Source organism: Aedes albopictus, chromosome 3, assembly GCF_035046485.1.
Source record: "Aedes albopictus strain Foshan chromosome 3, AalbF5, whole genome shotgun sequence".
Taxonomy (NCBI): domain Eukaryota; kingdom Metazoa; phylum Arthropoda; class Insecta; order Diptera; family Culicidae; genus Aedes; species Aedes albopictus.
The window spans coordinates 291037629-291062397 of NC_085138.1; the positions used below are offsets into that span (position 1 = coordinate 291037629).

Below are 24769 nucleotides of genomic sequence, written 5' to 3' on the forward strand. Positions count from 1 at the left end.
TCTTAAATTTTTGCACACCTTCTAAAAAAATGAAATTGCGAAAAAAGTTCGATAATGTTCGAAAATTGTTTACTTTTTTGTGCAAATATAATAAGCTCCAAAATCCCCATGATATAGGCAAATTACTTTTTTCAAGAAAAATCTCCACTGCATTTAAGCGCAATTCTTTAAAATGAAAAAAGGCCATTTTTGAGGAACCCCTTTTTTCTATGCTCCCTCAAATCTTGTTTACGCAAATAAAAAATACATAAATGAAAAATTCGCATTTTTTTAAATAGGGTATGTTTTTTAATTTATGGACGAGTAAGTTAGAGCAAAAACTAGAATTTTATAACCTTTTAAGTTATTAAAAGCAGAACTTCAAAATTTGACTAAAAAATAGACGTTTTTTTGAGTGGACCATTTTGTAGATATAGGAGATTTTTCTATCGAAAATATGAATTTTGAAAGTCGGTGTTGAATGATATGTTATGTGTACATAACTGTTAAAAAGCATCAATATTTTCCAGATTGTTTATGGTACAATTTTTATTCGCTACAAATTTTTGAAATGTTGAAAAATCTTAACAAAATTGCATTTTGTGCAGATTTTTATTTTATGAGGTGTGTTCATTTAATCATATTTTCAATAATACTAAACATTTTCCAAATTTTTCCAAGCTGTTCTAAACTTAACTATTTCGTGAAGATTTCATAGAAGAACCGAAATTAAAAGACTAACCCAGCTTCGAGATAGAGCATCCTGAACATTTTCAACTACTTTCCGATACACTCCTTATTCGCAATATTGCAGAAAGTTTTTAATAAATGATCATCAGAGATCGGTAATCATATTAATGCTCTACTGTTCATTTCAGCAAATATTTTCAAAATCTTTATCACTCTGTGTGTCGTTCAGTAGAAATGTGTTTAACGAAAACGCATAAATAACGTACAATAAAACTTCAAGTTTAGGAAAACAATATAAAAGGTTTCACTAAAAAGCGTAAAATGTTCGTGTCATAAAATTGCGGTTAAAATATTCAAAGATTACCATGATAATCGCGACGTTTACGCAGAAAAATATTTAACGTAGCATTTTACGCCGTTCAGTGAATTCTTTTTATATTTTATGGATGATTGTTGCTTTGAACTGTAGCGATGTGCGTGTAGAAAAAACGCGTAGATATCGACGAATTTGTGTCACTATATATTAAAACTTCGATAGAAGTTCATGAAGACATTGCTTCCAAGGTTGTTGAGCAATTCTAACGACTAAGATGAATCGAAGAAACGACCAGTTCAAGAAAATCAATATGCAATGGTTTGTAGTTGTAAATGTTTCTTTTATTTTGAAGATTAAAAGAGTTAGTTGTATCTGGTGAAGCAACATGTAAGTAGTGTCTAAGTAAATTAAGGCTTATTCATACTTTATCATCACTCCTTTCCTCTCCAGATTACTGTTTTTAACCTTCCGTAACTCGCGCGGTTGACTACCTGCGTAAGCACCACGCTAATGTTGAGTGAAAAAAGCGAGATTTTTCAACGTGTTGTACAAAATACAACAGCGCGATCGCTCGAGGGTTGACTGGAGCACTCTCCTTCTTGTGTTTTTCTGTCAAAAAAAAAAATATTAAAAAAATAATAATAAAAAAATGTTAAGGATGTGGCCATTACGTTATCAGTCAAACAACACCCCCCCCCCCTGACCCTTTGACCATCTGACTTTGTGAAGGTGTCTGACATGAATGAAAATTACACTAAATTGTTAGTATTCTGAAATCAATTTGAACTACGTTAAGATAAAATTTAAACTTCAAACAATATCGCTTCCTCCACAACCATGCGGCTCCATTGTGGCGCAAAAATGCGCAAACAGTGCACTATATAGCCAGTGACCTATATAGCCAAAAACTAGACAAAATTACAAGTCAGTTCCGGGATACGGCGTCGTTTTCTGATGTTTTCTAAACAAGTACTGGATCTCTTTAATACGAAGTTTTTCTCCAAAATTTCATAAAAGTCAATATGTTTGCATATTGTAAAAACATAATAACTTTGTGACTGGATTCCAAACAATCTCTGAAATGTAATGGTTATTCATACCCAAAAACACAAAAAATATTGTCACATTATTCAAATCTTCCTAACTTGTACAACGAACTCATGAAGGAAGCTCATAAAATAAAGACAATCAATACTAGTATAGTAGCACACAAAACTTCAACTTTGAAAAAATATACAAGACTCAATTTTCGACCAAATGACTTCAAAATTTGGGGTTTTCTTAGTTAAAGTATCTATAATAGAAGAAAAATATTATAAAAATAAAATATTGAAGTCGATTTTTGAGGTTTTGTCCGGCTTCCGGCCACTGTGCGACGGTATGGTTTTCTTTAGAGCTTTGTATTTGAATTTGAGGGAAAAGGAATCATTACCTGGAGCAGAGAGTACATACCATCACAATTTCCACAAATATGCAAATGGCATGCTTCAGGACTTGGATTCATTTAAATGGCATTATTTTCATTCCCGATGGCTTGGTAATTGAAACAGTTGCTATTTAAATGATGTCTTGAAATCAAATGAATTGCTATTGCATTAAAACAATGTACAATTACTGCATCAGGATTGTAATATGGTTCAACGTCTGGTTGAACATAGGTAAAAAATACTAGCGAAATTCCTACAATGCTCTTGATGATGCGATTCAAGAAATTATTGACGTTTTACTGGAACGCAAAATGGAGCTAACATCGACTACCAAAAGCGGAAACAGCATAACCGTATCTATCTGGAAAAAATCACCGCTTGAAAGAAAATGAGTACGAGGAAATGGAACTACTGAGGAAACCTCAGAAAAACCCAACGTTCTACCAGATGCTCAAAGTATTTTCCAACGACTTCATGTCGCGAGCCGATATCTTCAGATCAGAGCCTCCCCGACTAGAAAAACATACCATCAAGTTTATCAAGTTTATAACACATTGTGTTATGATGTTATAATTTTTTTCTATAACTTAAGAGATTTTTTAGAGAAATAGGTGACAACCGTTCTCAGTTTTTCTCGTTATAAGGAAAAGTTTGATTTTCTTATCGGTATGTTATGAAAAAATAAGTTGCCTGATTCTCAAAACTATAAAGTTAGAAAAAATAAATAAAAAAGTACCTTAATTTACAACTTATGGTGTTCTACAACGAAAGCAATGAAAAATTAACTAGGAATTAAATGTGATTTTTTACATGTTTTGAAATAAACGTTATTGATATGTACGTTGCTCAGAGAACTAATAGCTGTTAAGTAAAACATTTGCTCGTACTGATTTTTTAAGTTTCGATGTACTCCAGAAACAGCAAAATTAATTTGATGTACCTCTCAATTTCAATGGATGTGGCTGACATTTGACCCAGTGAATCAAAATCATTTTTGCTACTGTTCATGTTCGTTCATCGCTTTGTAAATTTGTCGAAGAGTTCCTCCAAAGATTCTTTCAGAAAATCCTCGAGGAATTTTTTTAGAGATTTCTTCAACAGTTTTTCAAGAAATTTCTCGAAACACTCTTCACAGGGGAATTTTTCGGGCGTAAGAAAGATACTTTCGTTTTAATCGCTAAATAGACTGAAAGCCGAAAAATTCCCCTGTGAATTCGAAACAGTCGATAGCATCCACGTGAAACACTCTTCTTGGAAATAATCAACGGATTTCTTCAAGAACTTTAAAACTATTTCTCCAAGAATTCGTTAGGGGTAGTATTTCTCCTGATGTATTTCCACGAATTCTTTTAAAGATTGATTAATTCTTTATGTAAATTAGGGTCATTTTTGACCCCAACCGTACACTATGTCAGCGAGCTGTTTCCAACGTGATGCATAAGAAAGGTTAAAAAATTTCAGAAACTCTTTATGGGTGTCCGTTACAAACCACTTCTCCAATGGAATCTCTGAAGAAATTCCCGAAAAAATCTTGAATGAGGAAATTTTGAATGCGGAAATGAACCAATTTATGACTGAAAATCTCAATACAGGTACTCTTCGATATAACGTACAAAAAACTTTTCTCTTTGTACGTTATATCGAAGTGTACGTTATATCGAAGCAGACAATTTTTTTATATTTTCAATGCTAGTATTGATGTATTCGACGTTAAATTAACCTCAAATAATGATTTCGGTGAAATTTACAAAAACAATAATGAAAAACATGAGTTTTCACGAAAAACTCATTTCGTTTTTTGTGCTTCGATATAACGTACATTTTGCTTCGATATAACGTACACAAAAAAAATCCCCAAATTGTGCTAATTTTGGGTAACAAGGCTAATGCTGCAACACAGCATTGATTTGAGTGATTTCGTAGATTATCTGGTGGTTATTACTGAAAAAAATGCAATTTTTCAATGGTGTACGTTATATCGAAGCAAAATGTACGTTATATCGAATTCGCTATATCGAGGGTACGCTATATCGAGGGTACGTTATATCGAAGAATACCTGTAATAACGAAATAGGAAACTGCTGGATCCCTAGAGAAGAATATGAAGGCATCCATGGAGAAAGTTCTGATTCCTACAGATGTTTTTTTCTATAGGACACTTCAAAAGAGTTTTTTATCTGTATTAACGAGACTTTTAGCCCTAGGTTACTTCATCTCGGGACCCACGCTTTACTTCCCTTCCGAAGGAAGAACTCACATCTGGAATTGTTTAATTGTATTGTATTTCTTCATCTGACCTCTGGAGTCTTAATGAAGTGTGGTTGGGAAAAACCTTTTTAGGCATAAAAACCCACATCTTAACATATTACACATTAAAAATACAAAATTAAAACTAAGAACTAATACTCACATTTTAAAAATAATAAATCTAAGTTTTACAAAATACGTTAACGGAAATCAAAATCATCAAAAACATTATTAAAATTCACTACCATAAGAGGATCATGTTGTCCATATCGGCTATTGCGAGAATCCAAATGGAGAAAGTTGCGTCGTCGTAGTGGCCGTTCAGGAACGTAAATACGAAGTTCAGAGAGTAAAGCTGGAGCATCAATCTCGCCATTCAATAGCTTCCCAATAAAGCTGGATTGCATAGACGATCTCCTTTTCTCCAAAGTATCCAACCCCAATACCATGCACCGATGCTCATACGGTGGAAGATGCACAGCGTCCCGCCAGGGTAGGCCCCGGAGAGCTAATCTCACGAATTTCCGTTGTACAGCTTCAAAACGATCTATCCAATTCCGGTTATACGGACACCAAACAACTGCTGCCGTTTCCAAAATAGAGCGAACTAAAGCGCTGTACAGAGACTTTAGACACAAAGGATCTCGAAATCCATCAGCAATTTTAAAAATGAAGCCCAGCTGTTTGTTTGCTCTAGTAAGTACATCATCATAGTGCGGCCTGAACGTCATCTCTGTATCCAGTATCACTCCAAGATCCTTAATCTCGTTCTTCCGCTCCAACTTTTCACCTTGCAAAGAGTATTCAAAGAGGATAGGATTCCGTTTTCGGCAAAAAGAAATTGCATTGCATTTTCCCACGCAGAGTTCCAATCCATTTCGCCTGCTCCAGCATTCAAAAGAGTTTAACGTGGCCTGAAGCGCCAAGCAATCTTCAATACTGGTGACCACGATGAAAAACTTCACGTCATCGGCATAGAACACTTTTTCACCGCGGGGTAGTACAAACGCTACGTCGTTGATAAACAGCGAAAATAAAAGTGGTCCAAGATTGCTTCCCTGTGGCACTCCAAAGGGAATAGGAATTGAATCCGATTGGGTCGAACCAATGCGCACTTTCATAGATCGACCAGATAAATACGAGTCGAACCATCTATCGAAGCCTGCGGATACTCCCAATTTAGCAAGCTTATTGAGGAGAATCCTATGATTCACACGATCAAACGCTGATTTGAAATCCGTGTATATCACGTCCACTTGCTTTCCAGCATCCATCGACCGAATGCATAGTGACGTAAACTCGACGAGATTGGTAGACACTGATCGCTTAGGGAAAAATCCATGTTGAGCCGTGGATATGTAGTTCTTGCAGCATTCAAACAGTACGTTTTTCACAATAATCTCAAATATTTTCGAGCAGGCAGCTAATGATGTTATCCCTCTGTAGTTAGCTATGTCACGCTTGTCGCCTTTTTAAATACAGGTGAAAGAAAAGAGTTTTTCCAACTGGTAGGAAAGGTACCTTGTTGCAGCGAGTGGATTCTGTCACAATCGCCCGAAAACCATTCGCCCGAATCACAAACGCCCGAATGACAAACGCCCGAATTCCAATCGCCCGAATAGACCATTCGCCCGAAAAGACCATTCGCCCGAAAAGACCATTCACCCGAATGACCATTCGCCCGAAAGACCATTCGCCCGAAAGTCATCCGCCAATTCCATGCAATTTCTTGAACAAGTTTTTTTTCTGGTATTCATGATGAAAGTTTAAGGACAGACGCATGGTGTACTTAGTATCCGACCAATCGCAAGAACAGCCGGATTAGTGCCAATAATAATCGTATTAGCTTTGGAAGAACAGCCTATGTTTTGAAGAAGGCCTAATTTCTTGTGAAAATATTACATAATAGGTCAATAATTGTTATAGCATGGTTGATCGAGAGGATAACGCAAAAGTTCAGCGTAGAGTAGTCAGCACTTTTAAGTTAACCCTAAAAGGGATACCTGGGGTCCATTGGACCCCAGGCACGTTTCAGAGCTCGTCTTTGATGGAACACACTCAGCGAGGTGACGAAACTGAAGCCTTGAAGGTATCCCTTTTAGGGTTAATAGTGTTCACAACCGATCTACTCGGAATAACTACGTTTCGTTAAAACGAACAATAGTTCATAAAAATTAAAACGTGTGAGCTAACGGATGCAGAAAAAAGCATCAAAATGGCGAGAATGCAGCATTCTTATTTGAATAAGCTGTTCTTTTGAATCCATGTTTTGAATCCAGAAGTTGTGAAAAATAAAACGTCAAGGTTCCCCATAAAATAACAACTTAAAAGAACAGCCCACGATTGAAAGAAGGGAGAATTTCTGGTAAAAATGACATCAAATTGAATTTAATTTCCTTGAAGATAGAACTAGAAAGAACAACAAAAGAAGGGACAATTCCAATAAATGTTTCCACAGCTATATTGCTGAAAATGTTTATAACAGTATAAGTCTTATATCAGACTATGTTCAAAGAAAGCAATACGCGTGGACGATGCCTTAATTGATTTCAGAAAAGTATTATTATGATTATTATGGTTTTCGGGCGAGTGGTCTTTCGGGCGAATGGTATTTCGGGCGAATGGTCTTTTCGGGCGAATGGTCTATTCGGGCGATTGGAATTCGGGCGTTTGTCATTCGGGCGTTTGTGATTCGGGCGAATGGTTTTCGGGCGATTGTGACAGAATCCACTCGCTGCAACAAGGTACCTTTCCTACCAGTTGGAAAACTCTTTTCTTTCACCTGTATTTAAAAAAGGCGACAAGCGTGACATAGCTAACTACAGAGGGATAACATCATTAGCTGCCTGCTCGAAAATATTTGAGATTATTGTGAAAAACGTACTGTTTGAATGCGAGTGATTGAACGGTTCTGTCACATTCGCCCGAAAACCATTCGCCCGAATTCCAAATGCCCGAATGACAAACGCCCGAATGTAACAAACGCCCGAAAGTCATCCGCCCGAATAGACCATTCGCCCGAAAAGACCATTCGCCCTAAATACCATTCGCCCGAAAATACCATTCATCCGAAAGACCACTCGCCCGAAAACCATAATATACATAATAATACTTTTCTGAAATCTATTAAGGCGTCTTCCACGCGTATTGCTTTCTTTGAACATAGTCTTATTATTATTATTATTAAGTTTTATTTGCGACACTTTACACTGCAGGTGCATTCGTGTCGATAATTAAGATCAAATCAAAACATTACAATATGGTACAATTTACACAGCTTATTTTTTTCTCGATCTAGTATGATAAATCTTCCAATCTAATTCAGCATTCTGTCCTCCCTCATTGCAGGATCGTTTTGCAGTGTTCTCTTCTTTTCTTCCATTGTCCGTTTCAGTCGACAACCGTCTCTTCGTAGTCTCAGGCTCAACTTCAGTTTCAACGGTCTCTGTGTCTTTTTCCGTATACTCGTCGGTATCGGTGCGCCGAATAACATCATCGTCGCCGTCGTCGTCGTTGTTGGTGTCGTTATCATCGTCATTTTTGCCAGTGAGAGTCGGAGCCGGTGGGTGATCAACAGTTGTGCATTGTTTATCACCGATGCTGTTTTGCTCTTTGGCAGAGCTTGATAGTTGTGTTGGCTGGAGCGATGTGTGTTTGTTTGTTTTCGGATAGGTTACGTAGGTAGGTTCGTCGTTGACCACAATACGAGACGGCAGCGTCTTCTCCAGTTTCATTCGCACAACTCTGACGCCGTTTGGAATTCCCGGGAAAAAGTTCTTCCATACTTCATTTTCGATGGAGATTACTTTGCCATACTGTTGCATGTGGCTCGTGATGACGTCGTTGGACATTTGCGGTGAAAGGTCGTGGATCCTCACGGTTGTAGTGGGGCCGTCAACATACACTGGGATGTAGTAACTTGTTCCTTGGTGGATGAAGTAGTGCTTGAGATGATGTTGTTTTTGCAGTCGTGGTGCTACGCCGGCGTCATTCATTTCAATATACAGGCAATTTTTTAGATTGTGTATTTGAATGTTTTTGACGTCGGCCATGTCGATTTTTAGGTCGTCTTTGAGGAATTCCTGAACTTGATCCAGAACGGGTCGCTTTGGCAGGACACTGAAGTCAATGACGAGTGTATTTTTCCTGTACGTAGACATCTTGCGACGGTTGCAAAATTCTAACGCAACAGGAACAACAGACAAATTGATAGACGGGAGCTGTATTGAAGCTCGTCTGTCGCGCACGAAGAGCGATTGCCAACTGTTGAACATAGTCTGATATAAGACTTATACTGTTATAAATATTTTCAGCAATATAGCTGTGGAAACATTTATTGGAATTGTCCCTTCTTTTGTTAATAGGCTTTTCTTTCTAGTTCTATCTTCAAGGAAATTAAATTCAATTTGATGTCATTTTTACCAGAAATTCTCCCTTCTTTCAATCGTGGGCTGTTCTTTTAAGTTGTTATTTTATGGGGAACCTTGACGTTTTATTTTTCACAACTTCTGGATTCAAAACATGGATTCAAAAGAACAGCTTATTCAAATAAGAATGCTGCATTCTCGCCATTTTGATGCTTTTTTCTGGATCCGTTAGCTCACACGTTTTAATTTTTATGAACTATTGTTCGTTTTAACGAAACGTAGTTATTCCGAGTAGATCAGTTGTGAACACTATTAACTTAAAAGTGCTGACTACTCTGCGCTGAACTTTTGCGTTATCATCTCGATCAACCATGCTATAACAATTATTGACCTATTATGTAATATTTTCACAAGAAATTAGGCCTTCTTCAAAACATAGGCTGTTCTTCCAAACTAAGCTAATATGATTATTACACAAGTTTACAAAATAAAACGAAAGTCGTGAACTTCTGTCAACGACCAAAATTTTTGAAGCACAATTTAGTGCTGATTTCGAAACCGACCTTCAAAAAATTTAAAGTAGAACAGTTTTTGAGTTATAGCTCAATATCGAGTTTTGCAACGTTTCAAAATATGTAATTTATTAAAATTCAAATATATTGCGTTTTGTTCAAACAATTTTAAATCTTTTTCCATAAATTAAAAGCTGAATACAATACCATTCGATCATCTGAATGCAGGTTTTGCGCCAGATTGATGAATTTCAAGATATTGGCGAGTTTTAGGGACGATCTTCTTAAATTTTAGCAAAATTCCCAAAATTTTTTGAAGAAATGTATTTTTTCAATAAGAAAAAAACAACTTAAAAATTCTTTCTCGACGTTTATTTTACATATCATATGTAGGCAAATTACAGTAAAAATTTCAGCTCAATCGGAGCATTGATTACGGAGAATGAGATGTTTGAAGTGAGCGACTTTGCTTAAAAATAGAACAAAAATCGATTTTAAATCATCAACCTTGTATGGAAAGTCGAAAAATTTTCCGCTCTACTGTAATTTTTTTCTTTCGCATTTTCGAACTCAGGGCATGATTCTACACCAAAAATGATCATCAGCTTACCGAGTTCAAAAATGATGTAAACTAGTGTGGCACTAAGGGGCTGTCCATAAACCACGTGGTCATTTTTTTGGAACTTCTCAACACCCACCGCCCCCCCCCCCCCGCGTGGTTATTAGTCCATACAAAAAAAATTTTTCGTCCATACAAAATGGTTCTTCAGTGACATCGAAAGTACCAAAATCGATTACATCCGATGGAGTATCAAGGATGGCCTCAGCGATTAGTGCAGGCGTGATATCGGCGCTCGAGAATGCAGACTTGAAGTGTTGCACAAAAAGGTTACACTTTCCAGAAGCAGTATCTACCGAAGATTCTCCAAAGTGCATAGCCGTCGGTAGTCCATCTTCCTTGCGCTTAGACTTTACAAAAGACCAAAAGCGTTTTGGGTGTAGTCGAAGATTCCTCTGAACTCGGTCAACATATCGAGCGTATGAAAGTCGATTGTAGCTAGTGTATTTGTTGCTAGCAAACACGAAACAACGTTTCAGCTGAGGAGAACGATTCCGTCTGTATTTTCGAAGTGCTGACCTTCTCTGGCATTTCAGTTTACGGAGGTATCGGTTTGTCCAGGGTGGTTTTAACGGAGGACGCTTGAAAGGGACACGATGCTCAATAATGCGTCGAATTTCACTGCTGAACGATTCAACCATGCCATCCAAATTAAGATCTGAGTCCAAAAATTTTGTGAGTTTGTCGGGAGTGGGATTCGTTTCCAGGTCCTCGGCGTGATAGTCACGTGCTTTAACCATCACACCAGGTCCGCTCTACAGAAGAGCTTTTGAAGTAATACAAGGAGAAATTTCGGAGGGAATGCATAGAAAACTTTATAAACGTATTCTTGGCGGAATTTTTAATGGCATATCTGAAGCAAGCACTAGAGAAATTTCTTAAAGATTCCCTTGAAAAAGAATCCTTGAAAGATTTCAATAATGAAATCCTGGAGTAATTTTAGGAGATATCAGAATGAAATTTTGGAAGGAATCCATAGAATTTTTTTGGAGGAATCTCTAGATCTCTATCTTTAGGATTCCCTGAAAAAAAAATTTGAAAGGTGTATTAAAAATTAATTGCATTTTTTTTAAGAATTCAGAACTTTTAATTTTGTAGAAGCTGGAAGAATAATCTGAAGGAATCATAGGAGGTTTTGCTGAAAAAAAAATCCATGAAGCAATTTCTGAGGAAACTCATGGAGCTCTGGATGAACTTTGGTAGTAATGGATTGTTTTATAAGGGAATCTTTGGAGAACTTTCTTATATAAAACCTGTGGAGGATTTTCATAACGAAGCACCTGGAAGATTTTCTAAAGGAATCTTTGGGGAACTTCAGTTTGAGAACTTCAGTTCTCAATTTCCAAATGGTCACCTTTCTTGTGAATAAGGTTGATTATACCTTACTTCCATTCCTCTGACGGTTGTGTGATTTTCTAGTGTGAGCAGATAAAGGCGGCGTACAAGTAGAGAGGACGCTGAAATTTGTAAACCATCAGTAACACGCTTTGATCTTACTTTGACAGCGCTGATCTACGATTGATTGTGAACAAATCAAGATAAAATTGTTTAAAAAAACACTCAACTGAAGTTCAATTTCAATTGTTTTATTCTTACAAAATGTTCCTTGTTGAAAGAAAAACTATCGAATTGCAATATCCGGAACCATTCCGGAGATATTCCGGAATGTATTGGGCTCAGAGGGGTGCCTAAATGGCTACAAATGATTATTTCGTGTGTTATTGTGTTTGAATCATCGATTTTCAGCGGAATTTTTATTGCGAACAATAAAACACAACTTCGATAACCAGTTTTGAATAAGTTAACACATCCGGATCACCATGACAGGTTCCGCGGGGGCCTCATTGCAATGACATTTGACACAGGGATATTTCTAGTTTTCATCCAAAACATGTCGTGCGACATATCAAACTTCATGATTTCGAATGACTGAGTCATAAATGATACCCTGAAGTCTGTATCAACTAATATGGCCACCCCGGAACATACAACACAGGTTCCAATCATCATGATTTCGAGAGAATGGGGCAGAAAAAAAATGACTGAAGTATGTATCCACTGATGTGGCCGCTCCGGAACACTTGGAACAGGTTCCGCGGGGCCTCTCAAACAAAATAACATACGAAAAAATCATGTTTTAGTCATTTGGCGAAACAGACACAACCCTCACCCCCTGACCCCAGTACAATCCGGAATATATCCGGAATGGTTCCGGATATTACATGGTCAATTGAGTGTAAATAAGGGCGAACGGGATGGTCGAGGAAATATCCGCCATTGCTCTGTTGCTACTAAAGTCTAGTACGCACCTGGTAAGAAAAGCACTCCAGAAAAAAATCCCTCTAATTACCAAAGGAATTTTGAAATCTGATTAGTATGGGAAGAAATATCACTTTTCCTTGAGGAATAATTGAACGGAATATTTTTCCGCAAGGAAAAGTGACAGCTCCATTTGATTTGCCCGGCAGGCGTTACGAGCGTTACACAATTTTCATTTCTTTCCAGCTTCGGACCGCTCAAGAAATTTTAACAGCGAAATCATTTCTTGACCGTTCCTTGGCCTATCTTTTTCCACAGTACTTATCAGGTGCGTACTACCCTTAAGATGGTAATCTCAGATTCTTCTTCATATTTTGCAACAAAAACCTATCCTTGTGTATGCTCACTTGCAGTGCATATGCTGATTGTTCATCAGCATCTTCAGTGCGATAGAACTCGAGATTACCATCTTCAAAATCGCGAGACAAGATGTTAGAAAAAGAGGCAAGATAGGAAAAAATAACACGGCGTACGACGGTCGGGTACGTGAAGGTTATCCACTGGACTAACTGGAGACCCCTAATTATGCATGTTATTAAAATAAATTGTTCCGAATTCTGAAATTTCATCAAGAAATCATTTGATGAACTCAATAATGATGCGTACATGTTTAAAGCTGAAATTTTCCTACGGACAAACTATTCAACCTTTCCATGGTAAAAAACACATTTTTATTTTTGTATGATGAGAAGGTCAATTCTCTGTCTCTGCATTGAAATGGTGCAAAAATCGTTGGGGGCATCCATAAAGTACGTCACGCTTAGATGGGGGAGGGAGGGGGGTTCTAAAAAGTGTGACAAGCAATGTATTAAGTATAGGAAAAACCCGTACGAAGGGGGGAGGGGGGGGGGGTCGAAAATTCTCATTTTTAGCGTGACGTACTAAATGGATGCCCCCTGGGTATTATAATTAGTTGCCTAATTTGATGCTGCTTGAGCAAAACTTTGGATAACTATGTTGTTTATATTGCAAGAAATGAAGAAAACAACAACACTGTTGCCCAAAGTTTTGCTCAAACAACATCAAATTAAGTAAGGAATCATAATACCCACGCTTAATGATGCAAAACAGGGAATTGACCTTCTTACCAAATTAAAATTCAGTTCATTACTACAAATCTAGCACTTCACCGATCTGCCCTATTGTAGAGCCTGATAGGAATGAAAGCCCGAATCTAAATCAGCAAGGCTTGTACAGATGTGTACGATGAGTTTCTATTATTACCAATTCTAAACTGCATTCAAACTTCCTACCGACGAGTACCGCACAATCATTCTAAAATATAACTTCCACAGTCAATTCATTTCCAAGTGAAAGCATGCAAACTAATTCCATTTAGCCCGCATACGTTTCCTCCGTTCGGAATAGTCATACTCGGAAAAATCATACTCGAGAACAGAATAGTGACCATTCCAGTTGTTGTTGTTGTTGTGGGGTATGCAAATAAAGTCCAACCGAAATGAATAGAAAAGTGAGTCATTAGAAGTAGCCACCGCGCCATCGATCCGATAATAGTCACAAACGAACGACGCAAAGTGCACCGGCATTGCCACACGATGGGTATTTGCATGTAGGTATGCCGCAACAAACATCACAGCAGATGCAGTGAGTGAATCTATTTCGTTCGGTCGCAGAAATGTGTCGTCGTGAGTGCGCGAGGGTATAGGGTTTTGTTTGCATTAGGGTGCAACCTTTGGAGAGTGTCGCGGGATATTTTTGAAATGGTGTTAATCGATGTTTCATGTTTCCTTAGGATTCAACGAAACAGTACAGCGTGAAATCATGAAGATTGTGAATGAAGCAACAAGCTGCACCCTATTGTGCATACTGAGGGTAATTCAGATAAGTAGCAGCATCGTAGTGTAATAAATCCACATAACAGCCGCTTCTAGCCTAGGAAGCCTTCCTGGCTTCCTGTCTGTTTACCATATACACACACTCAACGCGAGTGCTAACGTGGGCATACAGTGCGAGCTATTTTCACCGTTGTCATCGAGCGGCAGCGGCGTCGACGGCATTCGCTTACACATCCGCCAAGGACACAACATGGGGATGTGAAAAGAATCCCGAACCAACCCCTTATCACGACCCCCCGCACCATGCACCAGTGCGGTGCGGTGCTGCAGTGTAAGTGAAGAATTTCTAGTGCAAAAAGGAAGTGAATGCCGGGTCTTCATTAGCGTGTCGCAAACGCAACCCCCTCCAACGCGAGTCCTGCGAGAGAAGCACTCAAAGCGTGTTTGTGGGTTATAAGGCAATAGTGTGTTCTTGCGTCGTCCTTCAACGTATCGTCGCGTACCAAAAGAACAAATTTTTGTCGTACGAACTTTCTACCAAATCAGCCGCCGAAAGGAGCCTCCGTAAACATCATCATCATGAAGCCGGATAAATTGGATTTAGATATTAATGAAGATGAAGATGATGCTGCCATCGAAATGGAAGATATAATAGCAGGTTAATATTTTTGGATTTTTTTCTTTTTCACGCTTCTAAGTAAGTTACTTTGTTCATGAGCCTCCTCTTTGGTACCGTTTTCACTTTTCATCCTTGTAAAATTACTAGTAGCAAGAACAAGCAAGCTCACGCCGAGGATTTTGCTTGTCTAATATACTCGATGACTGGTGGATTGTTAGTTAAGACGATGACGTACGTCATACTGGTATTATTGTTATCCTTACTCAGCGTATGAAGCAAGTGAAGCTTGAAGATGAGAGATCTTCTATACACACAATCAGGAAGCTTTCCAGCAATTTATCACTACTTAAGCACTTCTCATTTGTGTTAATGCTTTGAGGCGATGTGAGCTCTATAGGAGCATAAGCATGAGCGAGCATAGATGACCATACAAATCGAAGTTGCTACTTCGTGACTAGACTAGACTAGACTAGACTAGACTAGACTAGACTAGACTAGACTAGACTAGACTAGACTAGACTAGACTAGACTAGACTAGACTAGACTAGACTAGACTAGACTAGACTAGACTAGACTAGACTAGACTAGACTAGACTAGACTAGACTAGACTAGACTAGACTAGACTAGACTAGACTAGACTAGACTAGACTAGACTAGACTAGACTAGACTAGACTAGACTAGACTAGACTAGACTAGACTAGACTAGACTAGACTAGACTAGACTAGACTAGACTAGACTAGACTAGACTAGACTAGACTAGACTAGACTAGACTAGACTAGACTAGACTAGACTAGACTAGACTAGACTAGACTAGACTAGACTAGACTAGACTAGACTAGACTAGACTAGACTAGACTAGACTAGACTAGACTAGACTAGACTAGACTAGACTAGACTAGACTAGACTAGACTAGACTAGACTAGACTAGACTAGACTAGACTAGACTAGACTAGACTAGACTAGACTAGACTAGACTAGACTAGACTAGACTAGACTAGACTAGACTAGACTAGACTAGACTAGACTAGACTAGACTAGACTAGACTAGACTAGACTAGACTAGACTAGACTAGACTAGACTAGACTAGACTAGACTAGACTAGACTAGACTAGACTAGACTAGACTAGACTAGACTAGACTAGACTAGACTAGACTAGACTAGACTAGACTAGACTAGACTAGACTAGACTAGACTAGACTAGACTAGACTAGACTAGACTAGACTAGACTAGACTAGACTAGACTAGACTAGACTAGACTAGACTAGACTAGACTAGACTAGACTAGACTAGACTAGACTAGACTAGACTAGACTAGACTAGACTAGACTAGACTAGACTAGACTAGACTAGACTAGACTAGACTAGACTAGACTAGACTAGACTAGACTAGACTAGACTAGACTAGACTAGACTAGACTAGACTAGACTAGACTAGACTAGACTAGACTAGACTAGACTAGACTAGACTAGACTAGACTAGACTAGACTAGACTAGACTAGACTAGACTAGACTAGACTAGACTAGACTAGACTAGACTAGACTAGACTAGACTAGACTAGACTAGACTAGACTAGACTAGACTAGACTAGACTAGACTAGACTAGACTAGACTAGACTAGACTAGACTAGACTAGACTAGACTAGACTAGACTAGACTAGACTAGACTAGACTAGACTAGACTAGACTAGACTAGACTAGACTAGACTAGACTAGACTAGACTAGACTAGACTAGACTAGACTAGACTAGACTAGACTAGACTAGACTAGACTAGACTAGACTAGACTAGACTAGACTAGACTAGACTAGACTAGACTAGACTAGACTAGACTAGACTAGACTAGACTAGACTAGACTAGACTAGACTAGACTAGACTAGACTAGACTAGACTAGACTAGACTAGACTAGACTAGACTAGACTAGACTAGACTAGACTAGACTAGACTAGACTAGACTAGACTAGAGTAGCATTTATGACTACAAACTAACACGCTAATTCCAGTCATCTTGGAGTATCCTGGCCATGATATGTAACCGCTTGGATGTCGTCCAGAAGCAAAATTATACACCAGTTAAAGCCATGACGCTATTTATTTATGATGCACGATTTCACCTACAATTTTTCCCGCTCCATTGACGTCGAACTCAATGTACACAGATTTTTTTTCTCACTACCCTAGCCCGTTCCAACTTGACACTCATGTACCAGTAAATTTAAGATAATTACGGAACCTAATTGATTTACTGAGTTGGCACCGTACCAGCTGTCTTGCCATTCGAACGAACCGTGGTGGATCCCATCCAAATGTGTGACAAATTTCGCACTTCCAGATTTATCCGTGAAATCACGTTACCCTCACGGCTTCTGACTGCGGATGGCAACTTTTCGGTCTCGTCGTGATTGGAAGAGCACAATTTTCATTTATGCTTGATAAATCAATCAAAGAAGGAAAAAATCAGATGGTAAACTTTTGCCCCGGTATGGAAAAGTTTCTGCTTGGATGCATCCGGCAGCAGTATCACACCACCGCACCAGCTAACTTTCGCTACAACAGGTTTATCCTTCTGACATTTATTATCTTGGAGCATCTCGGAGCAGGGCGAAAATGTGCTATCCGGGGAAGGATGGAAAACATGACCGACCGAAACGTTCCTTGGAAAGAAAACTTCCTTCACTCAACAACGCACACCGGAGTTCGACTCCGGCGGTGGTGGGTGGGAGATGAATCAAACTAATACGGGGAAAGGAAATTACATTCGTTGCCACTCGCAGATGAAACGGAACGCGTGTTGGATCCATCGCATCGATGTGGCACTGACTGTGGGTGCATGGGAAGGAATTCCAGCGAAATACAATTGCTTCGAAAATGGTCGTTGGAAGTGCTCCCGCAAGAGTGCTGTGTTGGGTTGTTGATGTTTATTGCAATGGTTGGGAGGGAAATTGTGAATGGAAAAAATCTACTTTCGGTTGGTCGTATCTTCTGGTTAACGTGATTCATTGGAGAAGGTCAAAAGTATATAAGAGTCAAAAGGAGTATAAAGGTTAATAAATAAATAAGTTGCAACGGTGAGCAAACTGTCTGACTTACTTCATACAGTATTTAAATGGTTTTACTTGAACCCTATACACTGCGAAGCATTGTTTTGTCTCTAAACCAAACTTTTGTGCTCTCAACAAACTTAAAGCTGCTGGATCCGAATCCGAGCACAGATTTACTGAAGCACGTCACAGTTCTTACGTACTGCTTAACTTATATGATATTTTTTATCTGCAAACAATTAAGCATTCAAATAATTTTTGAAACAATCAATGGGTAAAGGGATATTGGACAAATCTCCTGGGCCCATGTAGGGCATCAATAACCCATATCTAACTCGAAAGTTCTCATTGATTCAATAAAAGTTCTAAAAATGATATCTATAGATGCACCGCTACAGATTTTGGTGAGTCTTACAATTCCTTTAAAGATTCCATCAATAATTTCTTCAGAGATTCTTCCAGAACTCCATCAATTGGATCAGCTAGGAATCGTTTCTAAGAACTCTAACCATAGATTCCACTAGAATTCATCTAAATATTCCCAGAGAGTTTCACCCAAGAATCATAAAGAAATACTCGACATCTTTCACCAGCAATTCTTCTATAAATTCTCCAGGTTCATTGCTTCAGAGTATAAGGAATTTAAAGGAAATTATTTTAAGAGAGAAATTCCTCCTAGGCTTTTACTTAACACCATTTCCTTCAAAGATTCATCCAAAACTTTCATAATAGATTCCATGTTAAATTAGTTTAAAGACTCCATCAGAATATACTCCAAAAAAATCTTCAAGAGGTTCTTTCAGGAAATTCCCCTGTCTCCATAAATTTCTCCCATCAAACTCCCAAGGGATTCTTTCGTCCTCCAAGAATTCACCACGGAATCTTTCAGGCAAGGATGCTATCAGTTAACATCCTTTGCTCCAATCAATCGGACGTGTACATTTTTCGCTCGCATTCGTTCTTTCGAATAAAATGAGTAGTGTTAGAAAAAATACTCTCGTGGTCGACCTCAGCGTTCTTCCAGCGAGACCTGACGCTGGGCAGGTTCATCATTTCCTGGAGAACGAGATTAAGTTACAACTTTCGGATGTAAGAAGTATACAGCTTCACAATTCCCGTAAATGTGTCTACATCGAAATGGTAGACAATGATACCGCGGTGCGTTATCAAAAAGCGCACAATATTCGGCGAATTTTTGTTTTCAACAACAAAAGATTCAAGATCCCCGTGTACGTCGACAGTGAGGCAGTGACTGTGCGGGTACACGATCTACCATCATCCGTGCTTCACGCCACCGTTGCTGATTTTATGACTCGTTTTGGAGAAGTGATCTCTATCAAAAACGAGCGTTGGAGACAGTTCTTCCCCGGAATACCCAACGGGGTCAGGCTATTGCAGATGCGGCTGAAAGGCTCCATTCCTTCGTACATCACGATCGAAAACGAAATCTGTTTCGTTGAGCATAAAAATCAGCTGAAAACCTGCAAATGGTGCTCCAGGGCCGTTCATCCAAAGCAAAAATGTCAAGAGATAGCTGCAGCAGAAAAAGCAAAACCAACCGAACCGATCGTACCCAAATCAACCACTCCATCATCACAAACTGTAAAAATTTTCAACGACAGTGATTTCCCACCGATGAGCAGCAAACAGTGTTCTGCTAATAAACACAAATCGACGACGCACAACAACGAGGCAGGCGACAAAGCACAGGCCGAGTCAATACCACCCCTAAGCGTACCTACGGGAACAAAACAGAAATCAACGAAGAGCAGAGACGATGAGAGCTACAATGTTGACGACGACGACGACGACGACGACGACGACGACGACGGGAGCAGTTCTTCCTCGCCGTACGAAACTGATGATGCCACCACCAAACGAAGAATGTTAACTCGTAGCATGAAAGAGTGCAAGAAAATGTGTATAAATCAGGGTTCGCAAAACGATTGCGAATCCTAATAGTATTATCGGCCTCGTTAAGCTTTCGGGCGTTTTGGCCTAACAAATAAATTAATTGAATAAAAAAAAAAAAAAGGATGCTATCGAAAAACAGTTTATATATGAATTTAACCTTGACGTTTTATCTGAAGAAGAATAACATTGGGGTCGCACACGCATACCAATGTCGTGAGTGAGCTGTGAAGGCAACTCTCCACAGCGTGAATGTAATTTACATTCACCGCGTGGAGAGTTGCCTTCACAGCTCGCTCACGACTTTGGTATTCGTTTGCGACCCCAATGTTATTCGACAAACTTTCAGATAAAACTACAAGGTTAAATTCATCCATACATTGTTTTTCGATAGCATGCTTCTAAACGGAGAAAATAGCAAATGAATGTAAATCTTTGCAAATGAATGTCGCACTCTTGCTTTCAGGAGTTCCATCAATGATTTCTGGTGGAGCGGACCTGGTGTGATGGTTAGAACACTTGACTATCACGCCGAGGACCTGGGATCGAATCCCACTCCCGACAAACTCGCACAATGTGAGTTCTTCCTTCGGAAGGGAAGTAAAGCGTGGGTCCCGAGATGAACTAGCCCAGGGCTAAAAATCTCGTTAATACAGATAAAAAAAATGATTTCTGCAGGATTTTGTTTCAAAGATTGTTTCAGGCTTTCCTCGAGGGATTCCTATGGAGTTTCTTGCAAAGATTTAACCAGGAATTCTTAAAGTGATTCTTATATAAATTGATCCAATGATTCCCCTGGATTTCATAATAGTTATTTATTCAACGAGTTGCAAAATGATGATTTTTACAGCACGAGTCGTACATTTATCCAACGAGGCTTGCCGAGTTGGATAAATACGAAGAGTGCTGTATAAATCGAGTTTTGCAACGAGTTGCATACAACATTTTTTGCAATGACCAAAATTATTTACTAGAATATGATCATTTCCATCAGTACCATCATGTTTCGCGGTAGTTCAATGAGGCCGACCACGTGCTCCAACATACTAGACCTGAAGTTTGGATCAAGCAAGCTGTGCTATAACCAACTATAAACGTCACAGTTTTGCAAGCTCTTATCGTGGAAACGGTGGCAACCAAGGTGGAAATTCAGATTGTTGATCAAACAATTGCATTATGGTTCATAATGCAACCGAAATGAGTTGCATTATGAACCATAATGCAACTGTTTGATATAGTGCGAAAAAGTAGGCCGTTTCGGTGCCAAAACGGCAAGTGTAAAATCTGAATTTATAGTGCCGAGTTGCAAAAAGGATTTTTCATAGGTTCTATGAGTAGATAACTCTCTAGCATTTATTGCAAAAATTTTAGAATATGTACTTCCAAAGATTCTTCCATTATCTATGGATTCTATGGATCTATGGATCTATGGAGATTCTTCTTTCTGATTTTACTCCAGGAGCTCCCAGGAATTGCAATATTTCTAACAACATTTCGAAAAGGTATAACAAATTTTGAAAACGGTTCCATCTTTCAAAGCTGTGGGTCGTATTTTATCACTCTCAAACATTAATTGAAAGGCATAAACAGACAAATGAAATCCTCCTTTCTCGGAAAGTGGGGTCGAAATTGGTAGGATGGATGAAATGCGGTCTACAGTTTTGTAAGGAGGTATTGGCTCAAGAATCAGTTCTGCTTTTAAAATATTATCGACGAATTATTTTATACATTCTTTTTTAAGTCTTGTCTCAAAATACTACTAGAAATTACTCCAGGTATTTTTATTGATATCTCCCTAAAGAATGCTCTCAGAAATGTTTCCAGGAATTCCTCCCGAGATCCCTTAAGATTTTTAGCCAGGGTTTCTGGAGAGATGCTTTCAGGAAATTCACAGCATTTCCTTTAGAATTTGAAGTTTCCTTTAGAGAATGCATAAGAAATTCTTCGGGAATCCGATATTTTTCCAGAAGGTTCTGAGACCATTTGGACAGGGAGGCCTATTTTGAGCAGTTGCTGCTATAACTAAGTTAATTTTATATAGCGCTACCATTTTTTTTTGGCACACGGTGAGATACGTAAGTATCTGCAGAGATTTTTCCAGAAGCCTGTTTACATATAGCTGGGGTCTCAAGTTAGCCTAGTGGTTAAAGCTATGGATCGCCAAACCGGAGACGGCGGGTTCGATTCCTGTTTCGGTCGGGAAACTTTTCTCGACACCCTGGGCATAGTGTATCATTGTGCTTGCCTCACAATATACTAATTCATGCAATGGCTGGCAAAGAAAGCCCTCCAATTAATAACTGTGGAAGTACTCAAAGAACACTAAGTTGGAGAGAAGCACCAGTGAGCACGTAGAATCATACAGAAGAAGAAGAAGAAGTTTACGTATAGCTGCTGGATTTTTTTTTTCTGGAGTTTATCCAGAACTTCCTCTACATTTTACACAAGGAATTACACGAATTACGGACTCCATGTGTTCTTTTAGAGAACACTTTCTCTAGAAAACATCAGATTTTCTTCCAAAATTATTTCCGCTTTTCTCTAAAGAGACTGTTGCATCAAATTTTCTAGAAGCTTCTAGTCTAGTCTAGTCTAGTCTAGTCTAGTCTAGTCTACACATACACAGCCATTCATTGAAAGAATCCTGGAAAATGATAGAATCGACTACTTCTATCATTTTTCTTGTCATTATTAATGCTTGCAGCATATCAGAGATACATTACAAGCATTAAATCGGCCAGGCCTACTGTTCAGCGTTAATTATTCTACAATAATGGCATAGAGTGGGGACATCTCGTACCAATTACTCCTTTTTATATGAGATATTGAAACGACACAGAACGTTGGGAGTGACATTGCTAAGAAGGTTAATGTCACTCCATCGAAGCTCCTCTTCTTGGGATGGGACAAAGGAATTTACCCCTTATGTCCAGGCTCGGAAGCCTAGGCTTAAGCGCCATTATCGCTCTCTGAAACGAGAAAAAGCTCCTATCTCTATTCACATTATCGTATTGAACGATAATTTTTAATGGCATAAATTAAGACGGTAAAGGAACATTCTCACCAAATCCCTCGGTACTAACATAGACTTAATACTAAGCGTATGAAGACATTGTGTTTTGATTCGGCGCAACACAAAAGCATGTGGGTAGGCTGTCATGGTTTCTTTCTCACGGACGAGATCCGGCGGTATCAGTAATTTTGTTCTTCATATTCACTTCCTCCGAAATCAAATAATTTCCTCCATTTTACACACTCCAGATGGAAGCAGACAAAAGGTTCCCAAATTCTTCAAGCAGCATTCAATTAGACACTTCCTTTAATGAAGCTTTTCCATCCATTTGAGGTCGAAGATCCAAACCGATGAATGCTTCCACCGTGGATTTCACTTTCGGCTGCGGTTGAATAACTCCCACTTTGAACACACTACCACCAGCTTATAAAAAAGCAAAAAACCTGAATTAATCCACCTATGGTGAACAAAACCCTTCTTACACTTATCAAAATTATTGTTGTATTATTCGTATGTTTGATTGTGATTTTTGGTCATTCAAGAAAATATTGTAGATTTGGCATTAAGTTGATTGCTTTCCATAATAGAATCATCGACCATGGGCTTAATCTTGTATGGAATGTTTAAACAATAGCTTACATATTCTGGAATATTGTATCTCTTGTTAATTGCCAATCGATTAAAACATGGATAAGAAAATCATCGAGATACACTTTGTCTAATATTCTTTATCAGTTGGATCAGTTAAATAAATTAGAAACAGACGTCTCACTCCGCTCACTTCCCATCGATTACCTTTTTAATGGTTGATTCAAATTTTCGGTAGTAGATCGATTGATCACTCGCTGCGCTGGCGTCGTTGCTGCTTCTGTTTGACGTTTGCTCACTACTGTCACTTAGTGATTGCCCGGCCAAGCACAGTACGTTTAGCATTGGGCGGTTATGTTTTGATGACAATGTTTTTCAATGAAACTTGTTCTATAAGTTACGTTATTTATACAATTCTTATGGTATAAAAAAGGAAAAAAATAGACGGGGCCCGTGGCGTAGTGGCCACACGATCACTTCATGAGTGGATGGTCATGTCAAGAAAAGGCGGTGGTATTTATATATTGTTGAATAATCTTCCATTGGACCTGGAGCCATTTGCATTATCATTTGTAGCTCATGTAAGACAGCAAGCAAATCTATCTTATATATGAAAATGGATTTCTGTCTGTCTGTCTGTCTGACCGTTATGGATTCGGAAACTATTGGACCGATCGTTGGACCGTGTGAGACCTCCCCGGGGGGCTCCCATATGACTTTGCGGGGGACGTCCCTATAGAGCTGTATGCCAAAATACACAGTAGGCAGGCAGTACAACGTTTGCCGGGACAGCTAGTATAATAATAAAAAAAAAAAGGAATTTATTGAGATTACTCTCAAATACTCTTCAAAAGAAATCTCGGTAACTAAATTTCCAATCAAAATAAAATTCAATTCAATTGTACGAGGATGTTGTAGCTTTCATTTGATGCTAAGAGCAACCAAATCGGTTGACAGACGGCTGAGAAATTTATTATGATACATTTTATAAAAATTTCTCAAAAGCGTAAATTTTATTACTCCTTAGTACTCGTGGAAAGATATCTCGGAATCAAAATGTCCAAACGGCATGAAATTTAATAGCATACTACTAGGATGCTGTAGCTTTCATTTGATGCTGAGAGAACTCAAATCGATTGACACACGGCTGATTCATTTATTATGAAGCATTTTGTCAAAGACCTTTTTTTACAAACATTTTTTTTACCCATACATTTACAATCATACCAGTTAAGTTGTATTACTCCAAAGTACACCCCGAAAGATATCTCGGTTACAAAATGTCCAATCGGTATGAAATTCAAAAGCGTTCTTCT

At 38.6% G+C, this 24769-nt stretch overlaps 1 protein-coding gene and 1 long non-coding RNA gene across 3 annotated transcripts in view; one reads left to right on the forward strand and one right to left on the reverse strand.

The window, feature by feature from the left end:
• LOC134292252 (uncharacterized) overlaps positions 1–24769 on the forward strand; it is a 255387-nt gene that overhangs the window by 25431 nt on the left and 205187 nt on the right. Inside the window, exon 3 of one of the 2 annotated variants that reach the window (XR_009999540.1) lies at positions 14230–15312. The exons of the other annotated variant lie outside the window; for it this stretch is intronic. This is a non-coding gene — a long non-coding RNA (uncharacterized LOC134292252). Of the gene's footprint in view, positions 1–14229; positions 15313–24769 lie in introns of those variants that run through there. 2 annotated transcript variants of the gene reach the window in all.
• LOC134291339 (uncharacterized) lies at positions 7566–10179 on the reverse strand. The gene has a single exon (XM_062858973.1). The coding sequence runs from the start codon at positions 8931–8933 to the stop codon at positions 7938–7940; it is 996 nt and encodes a 331-aa protein (XP_062714957.1). The 5' UTR covers positions 8934–10179; the 3' UTR covers positions 7566–7937.